The 17,602-nt window shown below is 43.3% G+C and overlaps 1 protein-coding gene across 3 annotated transcripts in view; it reads left to right on the plus strand.

The window, feature by feature from the left end:
* The window catches only part of LOC142949848 (striatin-like), a 36,058-nt gene that overhangs the window by 14,031 nt on the left and 4,425 nt on the right, over window positions 1-17,602 (plus strand). Inside the window, exons 2-17 of one of the 3 annotated variants that reach the window (XM_076091691.1) lie at window positions 2,858-2,961; window positions 3,885-3,958; window positions 4,797-4,881; window positions 6,769-6,939; window positions 7,042-7,177; window positions 7,467-7,629; window positions 10,575-10,685; window positions 11,895-12,035; window positions 12,179-12,315; window positions 13,178-13,392; window positions 13,577-13,624; window positions 14,099-14,220; window positions 14,307-14,474; window positions 15,551-15,691; window positions 16,690-16,791; window positions 17,264-17,350. In XM_076091691.1, coding sequence (XP_075947806.1) covers window positions 2,858-2,961; window positions 3,885-3,958; window positions 4,797-4,881; window positions 6,769-6,939; window positions 7,042-7,177; window positions 7,467-7,629; window positions 10,575-10,685; window positions 11,895-12,035; window positions 12,179-12,315; window positions 13,178-13,392; window positions 13,577-13,624; window positions 14,099-14,220; window positions 14,307-14,474; window positions 15,551-15,691; window positions 16,690-16,791; window positions 17,264-17,350 — 2,005 coding nt within the window. The remainder of the gene's footprint in view (window positions 1-2,857; window positions 2,962-3,884; window positions 3,959-4,796; window positions 4,882-6,768; window positions 6,940-7,041; window positions 7,178-7,466; window positions 7,630-10,574; window positions 10,686-11,894; window positions 12,036-12,178; window positions 12,316-13,177; window positions 13,393-13,576; window positions 13,625-14,098; window positions 14,221-14,306; window positions 14,475-15,550; window positions 15,692-16,689; window positions 16,792-17,263; window positions 17,351-17,602) is intronic. The other 2 variants (XM_076091692.1, XM_076091693.1) reach the window with 2 other exon arrangements.

A 17,602-nucleotide genomic window follows, 5' to 3' on the forward strand; every position in this document is an offset into this window, starting at 1 on the left:
CGTCAGACGCGGCGCCTCTGCTCTTATTCTCTGACGGTCTATATGTTCTCAAACCTCTACGTCAGCACGTTGCAATAATATTAATGGACAGAAAGGAGATAAAAAACGGTAGCTAAAGCTGTGAGACAAATGGAGTGGAGTAAAAACTACAACATTTTCCCCAGAGATGTAGTAGAGGAGAAGTATAAAGTAGCATCATACTGAAATACTCGAGTACAAATTCCATGTACTTGTACCTTACTTACAGTACCTGAGTGAATGTACTTATACATTGCACAGCTGTCGATTAGTCAATTAATAAACTACACAGAGTCACAGAGATGAAAACGACCAGAGCGCATGCGCAGTCGCAAGATATTTGTGTTTGTGCGTTACGTTCCCCAAAAAAAGGTTTGATCTCTGTGATTGCGGGGAGTCATCTCCATGTTCAGCTCTGCGTGATCAAACAGAGAGCTCGTCTCCTCCTCCGAATAAAGTTTAGCGTCATCGTCTCTGTGAAATTCAGATGCAGTCGCCTCGAGTGCGGAGCGACCCAGTTATAATGTGTGTTTGACATGAATGAGGGGCTGAGTGTCCTACTTCCTCCTCTGTGTTTGTGTGTGTGTGTGTGTGTGTGTGTGTGTGGGTGGAGAGGGGGTTTAGTTTGCAAACATGCAGTCCAGTCAGTTATTGTGTGAAATGGTCTGGAAGTGACGCTCACCAAACAGAGCAGCGGCCTGCAGCGTCCGTTCTGCTCCGATCAAAACGATGAATCACACTTTCATGTGTTCACTAACTGGTCCTCCTTTTTCTGCAATATTGTGAGCGTTGAAACTAGAGTTCAAACTATTTTCAGATTGATCGATTTAGATACTCAACAGAAGATTAATCGGCAACTATTTTCACCATTGATTGATTGTTTAGGTTTTGTTGTTTTACAGGTTCGAGTGAGCAGGAAAAGTCTCAAAATGTTCCTTATTTTCTGACATGTCGGAAGTGCCAAAAGCTGCAGTTCCTGAAATGGTCACTTGAGGGCCGGCTTTAGGCAACAAAGCTACTTAAAATAACTACAGAAGTGCTGTTACTGAAGTACGCAAAATGCGTTTCAAACACATCAACATTGACTTCTCATCCTTCATCATCCTCCATCATCGTTTGCGCTCTATTTACATCCTCCTTCAGGACTATTTGTAGGTTTAGCTACAAATGCAGACTGAGACCAGCCTGGTTCGCTTGCTAATGTTTGCTGATTGGCAGTAAACACAAAGACACATTGTATTGTCATTAGTTCTGCGTGTATTTGATCATAAACAGAAGTATTGGACACGTTGAAATAGGTTGACCTGATGACGGTGCAACATGAACGTCGCTGCAGCTTTCTGGAACCGTTTGTTTTGAACTCAACTGTCAAATATATAACAGCTGACCTGATTTTTAAAGCGACGGCACACACAAACAACGGTCATATGCAGGAGCAGAGCTGGGTTGAACCTCTGGGGTAAAGAAGGGTTTCAGGGTGTGACGTCAGCACTGATGCCATGAACACAGCTGGGTAACAGCTGCACACGGAGCCTGCAGCGCCCGAACACACAGCGAACTCACGGTCATGGACGAACCTATTTCATTGTTTAAGACCACAAAAGCTTTAAGCTGCTTTACATGTGTCTGATGTATGACTCTGACCAAACTGAACTAAGACGTAGACACACAAAGTCGTAGCGCTCAGGGTTTCTGTTCTCTCACTATTTGACCTCGACTCCGAGACGGTCACATGTCGTCTGTTCCCACGCTGCTTCCTGAGTCGCCTCCTCACGTCCGACCCGCGTCTGAGAGGAGACGTTAAGACGGATCAGACGTATAGACGTGTGAGTCGGTCACAAGTAACGTCTCAGTCCCTGTCCCATTTCCCAGGAGGCTTTGGGGCCCTTGGATACCCGCTGACCTGACAGGAGAGTAAGCTCTTATTGTAAGATGCTCAGTTTACACACACAAGCTTTTTCCATTGAAGTCACGTGGACGGATACATGAATATGTACTTGTAGGAAAAAAAAAAAAAAAATAATAAAAAAAAAGGTTAATTATAAACATAATTATACATTATTCAAGTAAAATGGTCATAATACAATAATTACTAACTAACTAATGTAAACATGCGTCTTCTTCAATAGAACATGATGTTCATTTAGTAAATTATTATCTCATTTAGATTAAAATAGACCATAAAGCAGCGTATGCTTTAGGGCGGGACTACATTGTGATTGACAGGTATACAGGCGTCTCTGCGTCACTCCTCAGTCCAAATATGGTCACTTCCGTTCACTGGTTGCAAAAAACCAAGATGGCGACGACCAAAATGACTCACTCGAGACTTCAAAACATCAGTCCACAAACCAAAGAGTCCACTTGTTGTGTACAGTCTGTGGTTATGATGCACAGAAAGGGACTCTTGTGATGTTGCAGATGAATAAGGGAGTGTTTGGATGAAGTTAGAATTTGTGAGTTGTTTTATAGTCTTCATGGTCCTTCACACAGCTTCTCCTCAGAGAAGTCACACCGTTCACTAAACCACCGCCGCTGCTTCCCCCCCGTTCAAACCAAAAAATGATTCTCTGTTTTGTTGATTGAATGATTTTATTTTGGTTTCTCACCCTCATCCTCATGTTTAATGGACTCTAGATGTTTTTATCGAACCCCCGCTGAGGTTTTGTGGCTTTCGCTGCTTCTTAGCTTCACGCAATTAACTGCACTTTGGTGTTTGATAGAAAACCCGCAGCAGGGATCCAGTCTTATGGACTGAAGTGATAAAAAAGACGAAGCGTGGTGTTCACTGTTCTGTCTGTCCTCCGTCATCAGTCGGTGTTTCCTCTGTTCCCTCCAGGCTCAGATCGCCTTCCTGCAGGGGGAGAGGAGAGGTCAGGAGAACCTGAAGAAAGACCTGGTGAGACGGATCAAGATGCTGGAGTACGCCCTCAAACAGGAGAGGTGAGTACGCACGCACACACACACACACACACACACACACACACACACACACACACATATGCTCATGCAACTATAAATCCTAAATCAAACCCTTAATATATTCTTGCTTTTTTTTTGGGCAATTCACAATTTTTATCTTTTTTTTTTTGTGCAAAATTCAGAAAAATCTTTTCTTTCCGATTCAAAGTTTCTTTTTAACTGAAACTTGTTGGTAAGATCACTTCATGTGTTGTGTTTCAAATGTGCTTCATTAGGTCAAAACACAAGAATATGCTTCAAAAAATAATAGTAATAAATAAATAAAAGAAAGTTAAAGAAAAATAAAAGAAAACATGTTTATATTACAAATAAATAAAGGAAAATAATAATAATTATTATAATAAATTGAATAATAAAAAACAACAAAAAACAGTATAATAATATTGACAACATACTTGTATAACTTCGCCTACATATCAAAGAACTTCATTGTTTTGTTGACGATAATAAAAACGTATATAATCGCTGAGGTCCAACCTCAATAATCTAAAGTGTGACGAGGAGTTTAAAGGAATTAGTGACTCTGATTTACAAATACGATCAGTGTGAAAATTGATCCCTGCACCTCAAAGAGCGGTTTATCCTCTTATGGGATTATTGGTCATAAATCACATAATCTGGCGACGGATTTTCACGTTTGGCAGCGTTTGATTGGCAGGTCTGGATGCTGTTCACTGAAGCGTTTGGAAGAGGGGTGTTGTGGGAAAACTATTAACGGACTTCATTAAGGACGTGACGGGACACTGCAACTCTCTTGGTTTAGTGTTAGCAGCACTTTAATCCAATACGTTTATTGTGTAAATAAAGAATAACAATGTTCTAACATCTAAATAAAGCCATTGAGGCCTGCTCAGACATTGTGATAACCAATCTGTCTCCCTCAGGGCCAAATACCATAAGACAAAATATGGGACAGAACTGAACCAGGGAGAGATCATACCTCCAAGTTATGATTCAGGTAAGACAAACCTCTCTCCTCTCTCTGTTAATGATACTCTGCTGACATGTCCCGAACAGTCAAGTGACAGCTCCCACAAGGGGATGGGCTCACCCAACCTGCAGGGTAAGGCCCCGATCAGGCCGAGATGCGTCGCCCACTAAACCTTTTTGTTGTTTTGCTAGCGATGCGTTTCGAGCGACAGGTCTCGGTGTGACCTGGGCCTTAGGGGTCTGGTGCATTTGCAGGCGAATACAGAGACCTTGGCTTCATCAACTGGCTCTATGGATGTGATACCACGTGTCTCTGTGGTAGGAAGAAGCTGCAGCTGGTGCAGGAGGTCAAGTAGTCACAAAACGATAAAGATGAGGAACTTTAACACCAGCACTGTAACCAAACTCCTGTACTGGGCTTGACTGGGATACTCCCGACCCTCCCAGCTGAGCGCCTCTGTGTGTGTGTGTGTGTGTTTTTACCACAGAAAGAGACGGTCACCTCTACATGACTGCATCTTACTGTTTGACAAAACAATCTTAACTCAAGGTCCACTTACTAGCTTATTGTGGAGCTTTCAACTGTATCACATGGTCTAAAAACTTCAAGAAGGAACCACGTTTAGGCCAAAAGCTTTGTGTGAAAGAAGCCAGTTGAGGGGGTTCCGATCAGGATGCCTCTTGGACGCCTCCCTGTGGATTTATTCTGGTAACGTCTAATGGGAAGAAGAAAAACACGCTGTGGGGACGTTATTTATCCCATCTGGGGAGCCGGCAGGAGGAGCTGGAGGCTGTGGCGGGGGAGAAGGACGTCTGGATGAATGAATGGATAGAAACATGTTGGTGATTCTCTCTCACTCACACAGATGAGGGGAATGACAGTGAGGCTCCCAGTCCTCCAAACAGCAGCCATCAGCTCAGCTGGAAACAAGGACGCCAGCTGCTCAGACAGTGAGTTTACACACACACACAAACACACACACAAACACACCAATTTAGACTTCCACTGTGTCATGGGACAGCTGACTCTGTGTGTGTGTGCGTGTGCGTGTGCGTGTGCGTGTGCGTGTGTGTGTCTGTCTCAGAACCAGAAGCTGAAAGCAGCAGAGTCAATCTTCTTCATGGATATTAACACTTTTAATGGGAATAAAACCCACTAATCCACTGTGACCAGTTGGAGCCGACGGTGTTGAGATGTAAAATGTGTATAATGTATACGCAAAGTATGAAAAGTGAAAGTACTCGTAGTGTTTGGATTATTATTATACTAAACTTCTAAAGTTTTACTTTAGAAGACTGTACATGTACTGTTTTAGTTTACTCAGATATTTTACTTCAATAAAAGTAGTAATCCCACAGTGTAGAAATACTCTGTCCTGCATTGAAAATGTATTGAAGTAAAAGGGCCCAGAGCAGTGAACTGCTGTGGATGGGGGCAGCAGCACCTAAAATTAATCAATATCAGTTAAAGTGGACGATATATTCAGAGTATTTTCTTGCCACCAGACAGCCCTTTCCAAAAGGGAACCGACAGCAAGATCTGTTGAAGCAGCCGTCACTTCAGAACCAGAACCTTTGTAAACAAACCAGAGACGCATCAATCGATCGTCTGCCAATCAAAACTCGCTGTTCTTCAGCTGATCGGTCATGCACCGGTCATGACTGAAGCTCTCGGTCTTCTATTTATTACATTTTTTGAAGTGATTTGTTATCTTTATGTCTTTGTAAAAATATTCTGGGTTCATTGGGTTCATTGTGAACCTAAGGAACCCAGAATTAATTTGTCTGGTGGGACAAAATAGACTCTGGTGGGCCGCCACAGTTTAGGTACTGAGCGCTTCTGTTTGGGATTGTGTTTGGTGTTTTTTGTCTTTATTTTGAGAGAGAGAGAGAGAGAGAGAGAGAGGGGGGGGGGGGAGACAGTGAATGGAGGATTGTGTGGAAGTGTTGAAGCCTCCTGCGATCGGAGAGGCTGGTACAGAGGGAGGGAGGCCGACCCTCTCTGTCTGTCTCTCTCTCTTTGTCTCTCTCTCTCTCTCTTTGTCTCTCTCTCTCTCTCTCTCTCTCTCTCTCTCTATCTCTCTCTCTCTCTCTCTCTCTGTTAACAAACACACTAGATGCTATTTAGAATTAAACCTCCGCTGCTCTCGGGTCAGCCGGGTCCTGCCTCTCTTGGTGTCTCACGGTGAAGTTACAGCACAGAGATTAGTTTAAACATCTGTTTGGACATCTGGATTCTTATTGGACATCGCCCACCTTAAAGGGTAAACTTTAGCATTTTGTCAAGTGAGACGAAACAGAGCTTTGTCTTTGATTTGTCTCATGAAATAAAGTGCTAACATGCTAACATTTGTATGATGCTAACATGTATGATGATGTTAGTTTTGTTGACCTCAAATATTTCTTGCACTCAAATGAGTTTCTAATAACTCACTTATTGTCGGTTGAACGAAACCATCATTTGAATGCCAACTTTTTGGCAAACATTGTGCGTTTTCTTCCTCTGTGTGCATGTTGTCAAACATTGACTGGACCGATTACAGGGAGGACAGCCGGTGTTTCTTCGTTCCTGGACGTGGTGGCATTGCCCTTTAAGGGCGCCGCTCCATTGATATAACTGTGGTGTTGTGTAGCTCAGCCGGTACAGCAAGGCACCGACGCTGCAGGAGGAAGAGACTGAAAAACAGAATGAAGAGGAGCGCTCGGGGAAAACGGGAATGTTTAACAACGCCAATGTATTCTATGACTTATAGTATGTGGATACTGATTGTTCCTTTTCTTCCCCCTGAGCCTCCTCTGATCTGTCTCTTGTCTCTTGTCTCTTGTCTCCACTCTCAGATACCTGCAGGAGGTCGGATACACAGACACCATCCTGGATGTGAAGTCTCAGAGAGTGAGAGCGCTGCTCGGTCTGACCGGAGACTCAGGGGAGAAACCTTCAGAGAGGAACGCCGAGCCGATGGTCAACGGCACCGAACCGTCCTCCCTGAAGGACGGCGGCATGCTCAGGTATGAGATGAGACACTGTTTCTCCCCCAAAAACACAGTTTTGTTGTCTCGTTGCTTTTTTATCCACCAGACTCACCTCCTCTCTTCGCTCTCTCCTCCCAGTAAACCCGACATGTCGGACTCGGCCACCGTGTTGGAGGCCTTTAAGTTCATAGAGAGCGCTGCAGCAGAATTCAGCGACGAGGACGAGGAGGAGGACAGCGAAGGAAGGGACAAGACCATCTTAGACCTGGCTACAGTAAGACATTAACACACTCTTTGGCAAACTAATGCTGTGAAGCCTCACAGTGATGTTTAAAAATCAGGTTTTCAGGTTTGTGACGATGCATCTTCCAGCTGATCCAAGAGTCTTTTTAAAGAGTTTATTAATCTGAAGAAGTAGGAGGATTTTATCAACACATAAAGGAACATTTCCTCCTTCAGTTCATCACAAACATTCAACATCAGCATTTCATTTCCCATCTGATGTTGTCAACAATAGGAGACAGATTTTCAATAGTCTTCCTCATTTCCTAAACTTTTACCAGATGGTGAGGAAGAAACAGTCGTCCACTCCTTCCTCCACGACCTCTGACCTCAGCGACGACCCCGACACGGAGGAGGCTCTGAAGGGTTTCGATTTCTTGGCGAGTCCAGACGAGCTGGACGGGTCACCGGAGTCCAGGAGTGGGGAGGACAGCGGAGAGTGGGGTGAGACAAGGGGACAGGTTTAGATGAAGGGGTTTTCAATCATACGTGTGAAGGTGTTGAAACCAAACGACCGCAGGTTTCTCTGATCGGTTGGAAATGAAATCCAGAGGACTTTTAGACACGGCCACCCTGGTGATCTGAGTCCTGAAGCAGCGTGGGATCATGGACTCACCACCACTGCTGTCATTCCAGTCATCTTCTCACAGTTAAGAGTCCTTCAGTGTTCATCGTTCAGGAGGTTTTCACCGCGGAGGTGATTAAAACCGGTGAAAACAGCGTTCGCTCAGCTTGTTTCTCTGATAAATCGAGATCCAGACGTCCGATAACTAGAATCCTTCATCCGGTTAAAACATGAAGTGAAAAACATCCAAGATCTAAAAAGTGTATCGTAGAAATGTGGATTAAACCTGCACAGCGCTGGCGCTGCACAAAGGGGATGTGACGACATTGACGTGTGACCAAATGAAAGCGGACGTTAAAATTTGGGATTTCTCTGAGTTTTAACGTCTTCTGAGATGGAGTAGAATCTACAGGAGTATTCTGTGGAGTAGGTCCGGCTGCTTCGTGTAGAATTCTAATGAATTAAATCATCTCAGAAGGAATATGTTTGTGAGCTGCAGCACAAGGCCGACGCATTTCCTCTCAACAGTAAATCTATAAATACAACTCTCTTTACAAAATAAAGTTCTCGGCTGGCGACCCGGCAGCCCCCGCAGTTTACTCAACAATCCTCCATTTTCTACTGTTTCCTAGCAACGCATTCAGTGTCGTTCGGCCGACGACATAGAAGCATCCCCCCCCCCCCCCCCCCCCACGCAGTCGGTGATTCAACACTTCACCGTCCAGATAGTTGTAAAGGAGTGCTGACTCAGCGCGGCAGGTCTCACCACACACTCAGGGGCGAGGAGAACCATCTTTGTAGATTTCCTCTGACCGTCCTCTGGTGCTGCCGTTGTTTGGAGTCTTTTCCCTCCACAGTTTAAAACCAGTCTCAGGCCGCGTGCCGCTGCCTTATGAAACACGCTTGTCGTCTCTGAAGGCTTTTTCTTCTTGAACCCCACGCCGCCTCCGCAACCCAAACGCATCACTCGCCCCGGGCTGCGAGGACGCATGATGAGACCCATTGTTTATCACGGCAGCAGCAGATCCTGCAGACTCCCGCTCAGTGTTGTTTCTGCAAGTTTCTCATCTTTGGATCTGCTCTTGTGCCCTCTGATCTGCAAAACAAATATTTAAAAAATCACGGAGCCTGGGAGAAAAAAAAACAGAATTTAACATTTAAAACATCTTTGTCTCAAAACCATCCGTGATAGACATGTGACCGTTTTGGTGAAATGGTGTTTGCTTCCCTGTTAATGGGATAGTTCAGGTGCTTTGAAGTGTGGTTGTATGAGGTACTTCATAGTCCGTGTATTACCTACAGTAGGTGGAGTTTGTAGAGACAAAATAATGTCCTGCTGTGGACGAGGTCAGCAGCAAAACATATTCTAGACACCCAAAAAGAAAAGGCTCATCTAACTGAGGGCCCCAGCCTATGAAAGGACCTGCTGGAAGACCTGAGGGTAGCAGAGAGAGTGGATATGTGTTCAAAACTCCATCCACTGTATTAAAAACACCTCGTAAGTAGAAGTACCTCATACGACCCCACTGCAGAACAGCTGAATTATCCCTTTAAAGGTTTTTGTGGCTTCTTTATGAGAAAGAGTCGCTCTCCTGCGTTAACATCTCACTTTCCAGAACTGCAGAGAACCGTCACAGTTTCATTTGGATGCCGGCTGTTCTTTTTTTTAAATTTACTTGTTTGTTATATCTCACTCTGTTTTGTCTCGTGTCCATTTGTGTTCCCACATTCAACAGCGTATTTGTTTCATATGTGTTTGTTTGACACCAGAAGAGACTTGTGTTGGTGTTCCTCTTGTTTCTCTTGTGCGGAGCCTCAGCGGAGTCTAAAAGTATTCATGACGTTTACATGTTTATTAACAGTGTCCGTCCCACATTGCTCATTACGTGGTATTTATATACTGATACAAAAGACACAATACAATTTTAAAGGCTGAAAGTTACAGGAAGTTTATATTGGGTCTTTTTTTTGTAGTTTTGGCCGTCGGTTAGCTGCAAAGGTATTGATTGGAAGTAAGAATGAAGATGAGCATTAATGTTTTAACTGGAGTCAGGAAGTGGTTAGCCTAGCTTAGCATAAAGACTGCATCAGTCCAAAATTTAAAAAAATTCGCCAACCATCGCCTCTAAAGCTCACTTTGGACTTGATTTGGACGGACCCAGGCTAGCTGTTTCCCCCTGCTGCCAGTCTTTATGCTAAGCTAGGCTAACCACGTCCTGACTCCGTGCATAACACACGAACATAAGATTGATCTTTTCATCTGGCTCCCAGGAAAGAAAATGAATCAGCTTTTTTTTAAAGCTATGGTTGGTAATATTCTTCAAAAACATTTTTTGTTGTATTTGTTGAAATCCTCATCACATTCCAACAGCAGCAAATGTTCTGACAATGTTCTTTGTGTACGTCCATGATGATAACTTTGGGGGAGGGGCTTTAGAGGGAGGCCTGACGAGACGGACTGTCAGTGTTGAAGACTTGGCCACTTTCTTGCAAGATTTAGTGACTTTTGGAGCAAGCTGCTGCTTCTTGCTGGCTATTTAGTTTGCATACTCGTGCTAGTTTCTCAACATGACCAACCCTAGCTTTAAGTATTCATTCACATCACAACTGAAAGAAATTTTGGCCAAAACTACAAAAGACCCAGAAACAGGTTGTGAAAATTAAAAACCCTTCCTCCTCATCCCATCTGCCTCAGTAGGTTTGTCAAAGTCAAGTTGGATATGTCGTAGTGCATACAGACACTTATAACAGGTTTCTACCCCACCTTCCTCCTCCTCCTCCTCCTCCTCCGCCTCCTCCTCTTCCTCCCCCTGCTGGCCTGTAGAGAAGGAAGAGTCTCCTCTGGGTGAAGTGGCCTGGGACGTGGACCAGGAACTGATAGCCCAGCTCAAGGAGCGGTACAGGAAGGAGCGCAAGGGCAAGAAGGGGGTAAAGAGTAAGTCCTGTACCAGGCCTGCAGCTCATCCGCTCTCCTCATCCTGCGTTTTTATTTTTGTTCCTTTGAATCACTTTGTTTTTTTCTGTTTTCTCTCCTCTCAGTCTGACAAATATTTTATTCAGCATTCTCAGATGTTTATTAGTATCTAGAAAGCCAATTAGTTCACATTTAGTCACAATAAACTCAGACAGCTTGTGTTCAGGGTTGTGCAGTCACTTCACTTTTGATCTGTTTGGCTTATTCATAAACATTTAAACATACCAGCACATTTATTCTACCTCACCAACACTACAACCCTTAAAGTCTCACTTTAACCACCTGTTCATAGCTAGACATCTCTCTGATCTCACTCTGCTTTGTCTCAGAGTCCCTCGGAGGTTTAAAGGTGTTTAGTGTTGGAGTGAACTGATGTGGACGTCCCTCTGTCCTCCCTGTGTTCTCCGCCTCCTTTGTTTTGTCTCCTTTGAGAAAAGCTCTGGTCTTGGTTACGTTTGTGTTCCTCTTTTAATATCCTCGCGTTTCTTTTTATTTTGTAGATCGTAGAATGCACTGACTTTACACCATCACATTTAGTCTGATCTCTTACTCTGATTCTTAGGGAAGCATTAGAGTTTAAATCCATTTATCAGCACCAGAGAGAGATCCGTCATCCTTTAATTGGCTTTTCTCTAATTGGATTATGCTGTTGACATAATGGCACAGTCGTGCAGTTTTCTGATATTGATGAATTGTGATGATATTTGGTAACGATATGAGTGCATCTCTAAACATTCCTGTGTGTTTCTTCACTGTCTGCAGTTCACCAAACAGCAGCCGGTACATTTCCTCTACGTTTCTTCTTCTTCTTCTTCTTCTTCTTCTTATTTCTGTGTTTACTGTCACGTTGTTTCTCTGGTTTTATTTGCCTTCATCTCCTCTGTTCGATCCTGCACAGAGCTGCTGCTGCTGCTGCTGCTGCATCTTCTGCTTTATTTACATCCTTCACGTTGATTTTATTCTCTTTTGTGACAATATGAACTCATAAGACTTATTTTGCCTCCATTGTGCTGATGACTTTTTTCCATCTCTCTCCTTTTCTTTACATTGTTCCTCTGCCTTTTTCCTGACTTGGCCTTTCTGTTTTCCTCTTCTGATTCTTGTCTCCTTCTTCTTTTCCCACTGTCCCTCCACCTCCTCCTCCTCCTCCTCCTCCTCCTCCTCCTCCAGGACCAAACCGGTCTCGGCTCCAGGACATGCTGGCTAACCTGCGGGATAATGAGGAGCCCTCCATGCAGACGCCAGTAACGCCCCCCTCCCGCCCCAGTGTACCCAGACTCAATGAGCAAGAAGTGGGGCGCCCTGAAGACGGTAACCTGCCCTCCTTCTGCATTCACTTCTGGTTCTGTGAACCAACTTGTGTTTTCTGCACCGACTTATCATTATTAGTTGGTTATTAATAATGTCGTTCATGAAGGTCTTTCTTATCCCCGCTGCCTGTTTTGTCTCCGTAGAGGCGATGACATTCCTGCCGTCGTCTGGGAAGTCGTTCATAATGGGCAGAGTGGACGAGGCGGTTTCTAACGAGCTGGGACTGGGAGAGCTGGCCGGACTGACGGTCGCCAACGAGGCCGACAGCCTGGCGTACGACGTGAGTAAAACAAACCGTCAGTCTGACTGTTTACAGAGGATTAGAAGTGAAGAAAACCCACAAAGAACTCTTTAGCAGCCAGACGGCTTCAGAACCGAACTCCAGCCGTCAGGCCTCCCTGACCTCATGAAAAATGATAAATCACATAAAAAGCTACATGCTTTAATTATTTAAGCATTTTCATTTCAGCTATTCCATTTTATTATTATTATTCCCATTTTAAGAAATACTTGGAAAAACACTTTTTTTAAGTTTAAAGAGACTTCCTCGAGTCTTGTCGTCCCTCTGAGGAAACAAAACTTTACATTTTTACACTAATTTAATAAAACAAATGCTAACCTGTTACACATCAGTGAGCTTTAGAAACGCTGGTTGGTGGACTTTGTTACCTTCGGACCAGGACCAGAACCAGGCTACCTGTTACCCCCTGTTTCCAGTCGTTATGCTAAGCTAAGCTAACCAGCTGCTGGCTGGAGCCTCATTTATCTACGGACACGTTCATCAACGTCTAACGCTCTGAACCAAAGTGTGTTTCCTAAAATGTTGAACTAGTCCTTTAAGCTTTCAACATTTTTTCAATTGAATGTTTTTCATTTGAATCTTTTTCACTTTGTAAGGACTTTCAATTTTATTTAACTTTTTTATTTTGTGATATCCATTTGATCCATTTTAGTTTTTTAGCAGAAAAAGCAAGAAATGACAGCCTAACTTTCTCCCAAACAGCAACAAGTGAGGTCTCCTTTACATTCCAGTTGTGTTGGCAAACATACCTGAGATCAGGAATGTTTGTTGACATTCCTGATCTCCTCTCACTGCTTTAGAGATCTCTGATAATGTAGAGTTGTGTCATTCTGCTTTGAAGGCTACAAACCACCATCATCACGTGGATTCTGCCCCTCAGATCACCAACAACACAGACGCTCTGAGGAAAACCTGGAACCCAAAGTTCACCCTGCGGAGCCACTTTGATTCGGTCCGGAGTCTGGCCTTCCACCCGGTGGAGCCCGTCCTGGTCACCGCCTCCGAGGATCACACCCTCAAACTGTGGAACCTCCAGAAGACGGCGCCCGCCAAGAAGTGAGTGTAAAATACATTTAATTCAATCGTACGCTGTAAATACTTCATTTACCTCAACTGCAGTGATCTGAAGCAGTCTGATACGAGAGACGGGCCTTTGTTTCTGTTTTTCTAATCGTATATCTGATCATGTTTTAGTGTTTTCTCTTAATACAAACTCTGTTCTGCGTTTATAATCCTCCAGATGTGCTGCTTTAGACGTGGAGCCCATCTATACATTCAGAGCTCACAGGTGAGATCCTCTTTACCCATTTGTAAAGGTTCACAAAACTGTGTACTGCACGTTACACAAGTCATACTCCTTATTACACATCTTTGTTTGAGTATTAAACATATTCTGATATCTTACTCTACTTTACAATTACTTTATAGAAAACAGCTCAATTTACAGGCCAGAGGTTGAGCTCAGCACCAGAACATTCACACAACATTCGAGTTTAAGACACATTTTGGGTTAATTCCATGAAAAAAAGTTAAATAAAATATGAGAAAATTACCAAAAATATAGAATTCTGATTTACTATCAGAATAAATCCGTGAGTAATCCTAAAAGTCGAGTCATAATATTCACTTTCGTTCCTTAAAAGTCTTAAAAATGTTTTTTGTGCAAACAGCACTCGTACATATTATTTAATTTTGATACAGAGATGTTTGGGTACTGGTATGAAACGTTGTTAAAGTAAAAGATGTCTCCCCCCCTATGTAGCGGTGCTGTGCTGTGCGTCACCATGAGCTCGAGTGGTGAGCAGTGCTTCAGCGGGGGGGTGGACGGTACCGTCCAGAGCTGGAACACCCCCAACCCCAACATTGACCCCTACGACTTGTATGGTACGTCCCAGCAATCATTTAGGACGGCTGTTGCAGGAAGTGTATTCTTGACACCTCACGTTTGATTGTTTTTTTTTTCCCCGCAGAGCCCTCCGTCCTGCGGGGGGCGCTGTGCGGCCACACAGACTCGGTGTGGGGTGTGGTCTACAGCTCGGCCCACCAGCGCCTCCTCTCCTGCTCGGCTGATGGGACGGTCCGGCTGTGGAACGCCGCCGACATCTCGCCGTCTCTCGCTGTTTTCAACGAGAGAGGAGGTGAGAAACGCAGTGGGTTTGTTACTGTTAGCCGGTAAAGAGATCAGTGTCAACACTTTGGTCCAGCAGGAAACGATCAGAGGGTGTGCACATTCACGGTCCCCAGTGGATGAATCATGATGACTTCCTGTGGTTAAAATACTAACTTTACTTCAGGACAGGAAATCCTGACAACTCGCTGCAGCGTGATAACAAATTCCACCAAAACATTAAAAAGTATTAATAAAAACCACTAGTCGGAGCTTATTAAGGTCTTTATGAATTTAGCACCGGGTCCCTTTAATACCGGGTTTCGGTTCCCATCCCTGCCTTCTGATAACGTAAAAAAGTGAAAGTCTCTGGTACTAAATGAAGATTTTCTTTTTCTATATATACATTTTGATTTTTCTGATTTCAACAGCGGTGGAAGACGTTTTCAGATCCTTTAAGTAAAAGTACTAATACCACACTGTGAAAATACTCCACTACAAGTAAAAGGTCTGCATTTAAAATTAACTGAAGTTTACTTTTACTTAGTTTGTAAGTAGTGTAATGGTAAAATATGCATTTTCCTCGATGTGAACTCGCAGTGAACTCGAAAACTTACGTGTCATCTATTAAGGAAAATGGCTACTGGAAAAGTAGCAAAACTAGACTTTATTATTGATTTGTGAACAAAAACTCAGAAATCTTCCACAACAGTAGTATCAGCAAAATGTACGTAAAGTAAATGCTTTGTGCAGTAAAATGTTCTGATCTGATGTTTCTGGATTAATATTACTGCTGCATTATTGTGTATGCTGCATTTCAGGGCTGTAGATGTTGAGGTAATTAAGAAAAACATAATTAAAGAGCTGGAAGAGGGCGTAATATTCAGAGTCTTTTCTACCTACTTGAGAAAATGTTCATATTTATATTCCACCACTGGATTTGTAACTCGTAACATGCGACAATATTACAAAAATCCCAAAGAATACTCATCACGAAGTACTCAGCCAGTGTATACATTGGTATCTCCACATTTGAACAGTTGCGTTTACTTGATTCATCGGTGTCTCTTTCACACGGTTGACCTCTGCTGCCCGTGTTTGTGTCAGAGCTCGGCGTGCCGACGTCGGTGGACCTGGTGAGCAGCGAGTCGGCTCACATGGTGACGTCCTTCACCACCGGCCACATCGGACTCTTCAACATGGAGACGCAGCAGCTCGTCCTGAAGCTGGAGTCTGCCGGACCGCCAGGTAAATCAACCGACCAATCACACGAGTCCAAACGAGGCGACCTCCATTAATGGAGGGAAAAGTTGGTATCTGATCGGATCAGTACTGATCCATCTGAGGCTGAGAAGTCAGATAATTAGACCTCAAGGTTGCACAAACAGCTGAATAACAGACTACTGCTGGATACAATACTTTTACTTGAGTACATTGTTGTACTGATCTTTGACTTAACAACAGGATCTGAACTCTGTTTAAAATGCTTTTGTTCATCTTATTATGTATTTAGTTTAGTGCAAAATGTCTTTTAAGACGCTATAAAACTGAAAATCATCTTTTCTTTCTTCACATTTCTTCTGTCCACATGACGGGATCAGTCTGGCATTATTCTGTATTTTTATTACGGTCAAAAAATCACTAATGGTTCCTTCTGAAGACGCACATTTTTTAAAACACAAATATGTAGTTTCATGTTTAAAAAAGGCTCAGTAATTTCCTAAAACAGCTGTCACTGTAGTTTTTAATCAAACAAACAGGAGGAAAGTGTGCATAAGTTGGGGACTATCTTCAGCGGCGTATGAATCCACATTTGTTGCTCTAGTGTTTGTGACAGCAGGACGGTTTGTGTGTGATTGAGTCAAAATAAACTACAGTGTGTGTGTGTGTGTGTGTGTTCATGGTGATGAAGGAACATGTCACCCAGTGACACAGCTCACTGATGTGTTACAATGGAGCTCTACGACACAGAGGAAGAAGATGTATAAAGCTTTAAAACACACACGATACATTCACTGTTGGTTTGGATTGATGACGTGTTTATTGTAATAAAAATATATAACTTTACTTGTACAGAGATAAAGTGAAACCTCTCCTGCAGCGGGTTCCCTTGATGCTTTAGGAGTCTGTGTTTCCTGCAGTGGCCATGAGAGGAAACCATCTCCTCCAAAGTGCTCTCAGTCCTGATGGACTGAAGATTGTATTGAAATGCTAATGTTGTCCTTCTCACGTCCGCCTCCACACAGAAGCTCCGTGCAAGATCAATAAAGTGCTGAGTCACCCCACGCTGCCAATCACCATCACAGCTCAGGAGGACCGGCACATCCAGTTCTTCGATAATAACACAGGTAACATTACATCATCACCATCATCATCATCGTCACCACCAGCTGCTGCAGAGGAGGCTTTTCTGTTACATTTAAAGCAACACGCCCCCAATTTTACTTGTCGAATCCTGTTTACTTTGTCATGAATAATCCCACTCAGCTCGAGAATACTGTTGTATAATCGTCTGGTGGCTCAGCAGGAGGTACAGTATGTCAAGTCTGATGACATCACCATGACATCATCAGGGTTATCTCAGCTTGAGTTTGCAGACCACTGTAACCTAATAATAACAAAATAACATTTAACATATTCAGCAATGTACTGTGTGCATTACCTCACACTTACAACGTGGATTACAAGAGATGAAGTCCTTTTGTCTTTTTGATACGCCTCAATAAAAAGTGACTCATTGTGATTCACCGTGTTTTATTTTTTCTCTTCGTATAAATCTGTATCAAAGCGACATTTTTCTTCTTCTGTTTTGAATTGAAGGTAAACTGATCCACTCGATGGTTGCTCACCTGGACTCGGTCACGTGTCTCGCTGTGGATCCAAACGGACTTTACCTCATGTCTGGAAGTGAGTACTCGATCACACGCTGTCTGACAACTTCCCAAAAAATGATATTTAATATATATTCAGATTGATACACCGGTCTCCACCAGTGCTGGGAAATACGCTTAGTTACTCTCTTAGCCGGATGAGAAGATCGCTATCGGTTAAGTATTCGTTCACAAAATCCACAGTTTGGCACATTTTCTGTATGCAGAAGATATCACTGTTGATGGTTTTTAAAAATGTAAACATTTAATTGGTGGCAATTTTTTATTC

This window comes from Anarhichas minor, unplaced genomic scaffold, assembly GCF_050575085.1.
Source record: "Anarhichas minor isolate MPS153535 unplaced genomic scaffold, ASM5057508v1 ptg000014l, whole genome shotgun sequence".
NCBI lineage: Eukaryota > Metazoa > Chordata > Actinopteri > Perciformes > Anarhichadidae > Anarhichas > Anarhichas minor.